Source organism: Achroia grisella, unplaced genomic scaffold (genome assembly GCF_030625045.1).
Source record: "Achroia grisella isolate CSIRO2021 unplaced genomic scaffold, CSIRO_AGI_Agris_v1 utg41924, whole genome shotgun sequence".
NCBI lineage: Eukaryota > Metazoa > Arthropoda > Insecta > Lepidoptera > Pyralidae > Achroia > Achroia grisella.
This window is the reverse complement of record NW_026712850.1, coordinates 26,044-30,737: the sequence shown is the minus strand read 5'-3', so window position 1 is coordinate 30,737 and position 4,694 is coordinate 26,044. Positions and strand designations below refer to the sequence as shown.

At 35.5% G+C, this 4,694-nt stretch overlaps 1 protein-coding gene across 1 annotated transcript; it reads right to left on the bottom strand.

Moving 5' to 3' along the window:
- Positions 1–1,789: 1,789 nt before the first annotated feature.
- LOC131844854 (uncharacterized) lies at positions 1,790–2,806 on the bottom strand. Its single transcript, XM_059193832.1, has one exon. It carries the CDS (start codon positions 2,646–2,648, stop codon positions 1,881–1,883), a length of 768 nt encoding a protein of 255 aa, XP_059049815.1. The 5' UTR covers positions 2,649–2,806; the 3' UTR covers positions 1,790–1,880.
- Between the last annotated feature and the right edge of the window lie 1,888 nt (positions 2,807–4,694).

The window sequence follows — 4,694 nt, the reverse complement described above, 5'->3', positions numbered from 1 at the left end:
ATAGACGCATTAAGCGGGACGGAGGAAGAGAAATGCCTGTTAAGGTCATTTAGTGAGAATGGTAAAGTGACATCACTGGACTGTTTGCACAAACCCAGTGTTTTTAGGAACTTCCAAGTATTGGCCGGTGAAGCATTTAACAAATTTGAATGAATGTAACGGCGTTTAGCTGCTCTTACCATATAATTACACCGATTACGAGCCGTCTTAAATGAAATCCAGTTCTCATCAGTACGAACCCTTTTAAATTTACTGAATGCCTGATTTCGTTTCCTCATTGCTATGCGAACACCTGTCGTAATCCAGGGTGCAGGTGGTTTTTTTAATTTAATGCTGTGTAAGGGCGCATGTTTCTGGTAAATCTTAAGGATACAAGCATTGAAATAGGAAAGTTTCTCGTTAACTGTCGCGGCTTCAGTAACACAATCCCAATTAATTGAAAGAATGTCCCTCTCAAGTTCCTCCGCTTCAATCCTGGTGAAGTTACGTATACGCTTCATTACAGATTTATGTTTAAATTTGATAGAATTGTAAGAAACGTAGATAACATCATGTCGGGAAATACCTGGTGCGGGAACCTGACCATGATTGAGAACGAAATCAGGGGAAGACACGTAAATATGGTCAATCCAACTATCGGGTGAATTTATATTGGTATGGGTGGGACCAGTCCGGAGCAACGTCAAGTCCACTGAATTCATGATGTGACAGAGCTTGCGAGAATTAACAGAATCGCGAATAAGGTCGGTATTGAAATCGCCCATGATGATATGGTGAATGTGCTCTGACATGATGGATTCGAGAATTGTTTCCAATTCGAGAAAGTAATCGAGAGAGGGGGGACAATAAATAACACCTAGAATTATTTTGGTACCCTTGACATAAATGCGAATAAATAAAAATTCTGCGTTACCCGAAACAGTAGAAGATGCTACTATTTCAAATCTGAAACTACTGCGTAAGTAAATCGCAACACCACCGCCACGTTTGTCCAACCGGTCGTTACGAATAATAACATATCCAGGAAGACTGTAATGGGTGGACGGCATAGATGGCTTCAGCCAACTTTCTGAAACTAAAATAGCATCTACATTGACATTGAAAAAGGTATTAAAAAGCTCACCATGATGCTGAGGAATACTTTGAGCATTCAGGTGACAGATATTAAGGCTATAAGGGTAACGCTGAAATTCGTCATAAAGATGAGAAGAAAGCGATACGTCTAAAAATACATCAGGAGATGAAGTTAAGGGACTATTACTAAAATTATAAGAGTCATCGAGAGCAGAATAATATGATTCATCATCTGACATCACAACTCAATTCAAAAATATAGTTTGCTGATTTTAATTATAAATATAAATAAATAAGAAGAATAGTATAATAATATAATAAAAATAAGAGTAAAAAAAAAAAAAATACTAAAATTAATCCAGTACAAATACTCTGCTAGTACCAGCCGGCCAACTGTTTACAATACAAAAGAAATGTTTTCGTACATACATTAAAATATTTTACACACTAGAATTATAGGCAAATACAAAAAAAAAAAAAAAACAAAAACAATAAATTACTACCTTAACTATTAAGCCACTAATCACTAAGTTTAGTGTATAATGACAGGAGAAAATTACAGTGACAAAGGAATTACGAAATGGCTATTTATATTCAGCTGACTAAATTAAAGTACTCTGTGAATAAAAATAGATGTCAACTAAATGTCAGATACCAAAAATTACAAATACGTCAAAAATGAAAAATTTACCTATTATAATACAAACAAATTAAGTGTAAAAATATTAAAATGAGGGTGAATATAAAACAAGAGTAAAAGCAAATGTTACAGTTATATAAATCGATCGTATAATATAAATCTACAACTACTTAGTATGTTTCACCTTCATACCACGACGAGTTCTTGTGACTCCAGGAACCAAATTGTCATGCTGAACCGCTTGGGATGGTGTATGCAGTATATTGGACATAGTGGGCATGCTAGAATTGGGGACTATAGCGTCCAGGTCATCAATGATGTTAATACGGCAACGCCTGCCTTCTGGATCTTTAGCGTAGATGTTGCCACTGAGCGACCAAACATTTTTCATTCCTAACCGCTTGCGGGCCTCTAAGAATAACTCTTGTCTTCGTCGGGTTAAGAATTCGGAGATGACAAACTTGGTACCCTTAAATTTGGTTTTATTTTTCCAAATAGATAAACCCAAAGCTGGATTGGCGAGTCGGAAAACAATGGGTCTGTGTCGTCCCTCAACCACTGTACCAAGTCGATGACAGCTGGAAATATCTGAGGCATGAAGATCGGACAGTTTGAGGTGTTCTTTAAAAATAGATGTAATCACTGTGGCCAAATCCTCATCACTCTCTGAAACTCCACCAAGGAGGAGATACTTCCGTCTGTGCCTCATCTCAATTTCGTCAGTGGTGTGGACTAAATAATTTATTTGCTGACGGAGTAGACTGAATATTTGATGTGTATAGTTTTTAAATTCATAAAATTCATTTGATAATTGTGTGATATCGGTTGATTGTGGACTGATTGCTTGGAGCTTACCCTCGAAACCAGCCATCATCTTGAGGAGTGTTGACTCCATTGACTTTTGTGTAGAAGCTAAGTCCACAAAGTTTGACATCTTCAATGTGTATGTTGTAGCACAAAGTGTAAGTGGCCGGCAGGTTTATGCAGATAATTTCTTATTTAACACATGTAGTAATGTGCTAACACTGGATATGAGACTTTATATAATAAGCAATAAACTAAAGGTGAGATAATTAATAAATTGTTATTAAAACTTATTCAATAAATTAAAATTAATGAGAGAGATTTTTTAACTGTCACTGTTACAACTACCCGCCGAAAGATATTATAATTAATGCTTTTATAATTAATTAGGTACCTACTCTTATCTTATTTTTTAGAAATACATAGGTACCTACTGAATAAACTTACGCCATTTGTTTTATTAAAAAAATTTAAGATGGATTGGATTTCATTGCCACTTCTTATCAATTGAAATAGACATGGCTAGTAGAAACCTTTACGATAATGGTATATGATTTTGATTTCAAGTTGACAAAATATTTCAAGATATTTTTTTAAAAATTCAGACTTCGATGACCACGCTTTTTTGTGATAGTCACAAAATGGTGGATTTCAATATAAATCACAATAACAGGACTGAGAATACCAAAGTAAGTAATGATTTTGGATTTGTCATGGTAATGACCTTTTGGTACCGATGAAGGAAAATAATGTATAAGTATGTAATTTTTTTTAAAACACATATATATGGTAATATGTAACAGCGGGATGTACCTACTAACTGACAGGCATTGTTATGTAGATATAAGTACTAGTATATTGTAATCAATTTGTTTTTGAAATCATAACAGTAGGTATGGTCGCAACCCTCAGAAATTATATAACGATAACAATAACCCAGGACACAGCGCCATCTAGTCCCAAGCTAAGCAGAGCTAGTGTTATGGGTACTAGACAACTGGTACAAATACTTTTTTTTTTCTATAGGTACACAAAAATCATATCCCTATAGGTACTTAGTTAACACCTCGATCAACACAAACAATTATACTTGTGTATACTAAAGTTTGCATCGTACTAGGAATCAAACCCGCGACTATTGGATGTAAAGCGGTATATTAAACCGCTAGACTACCGAGTCAGTCAGAAATGTAATAAGACTCATTTTTACATTAGACAGATTCCAACACCGTTACGACTTAGGTACAACTTACCTTACCTACATTTTGTTTTCTAAATAATACATAATACCTATGTATATTATACATAATATATGTAATAGGTATTCTTATATAGGTATATTATTTACAAAAAAATATATCAATTAGCACCTATCATATATGACACAAATTCTTCTTAGCTTGGGACTAGATGAAATTATGTGAACAGGTCAGGAATATTATTATTATTACTCTCTGATTATAGGATCACCTATAACAATCCAAATTAATCTTAAAGAAAGGTAGGCTTGCCCTTTCCTCTTTAGATTAAAATATAAAAATACGAAATATCAGCATCTCTAGCTACCCCATCTGGCATGACAATCATGAAGATATGATTTATTCATTAATTAATACTTTATGACAGATAGGTATAGAAATAGAAAGTAAGATAAAACGGCACTTAGTACCTATATTCTAATCAGTTGATATTTGTTACCACATAACCACTCTTAATTCAAGTGATAAACATTCAAAACGCACGCTAAGTGGTCCATTCACTGACTGGATCGAAACAATCGAGATCTTATATTAAGTCATACCCAGTCTCGACTTATAGAAGACAGTGTACCATAAACTAAAAAAGAAAACAAAGACAAACGTCATAACAGCAGAAAGAGACCACGCGACACAGCGCGCACAACCAATTTGCATTGTACGCCGGCTGGTAAACGTTTAAATTCTTTTTCAAATTTCGAACAGTTGGTCTCGTTCTGCATAATAACATCCGTAAGGTAATGGCAGTTGCTTGGCCAATAGGGACACGCGGCGCATTTTCGTGGGCGTATTGGAGGTCTCCGATTGGTCGACTAGAGCGGGTTTATCACTCGATTTGTTGGGAGCGTCGTCACCGCAGTCGCGCCGCACGATTGTCGATTGTCGCCATTGTGCTTAGCGAGAAGCGGACGCGCGACGGC

Coding starts and splice junctions, on each gene's coding strand:
- LOC131844854 (XM_059193832.1), bottom strand. CDS start 2,648: ATGTCAAACTTTGTGGACTTAGCTTCTACACAAAAGTCAATGGAGTCA.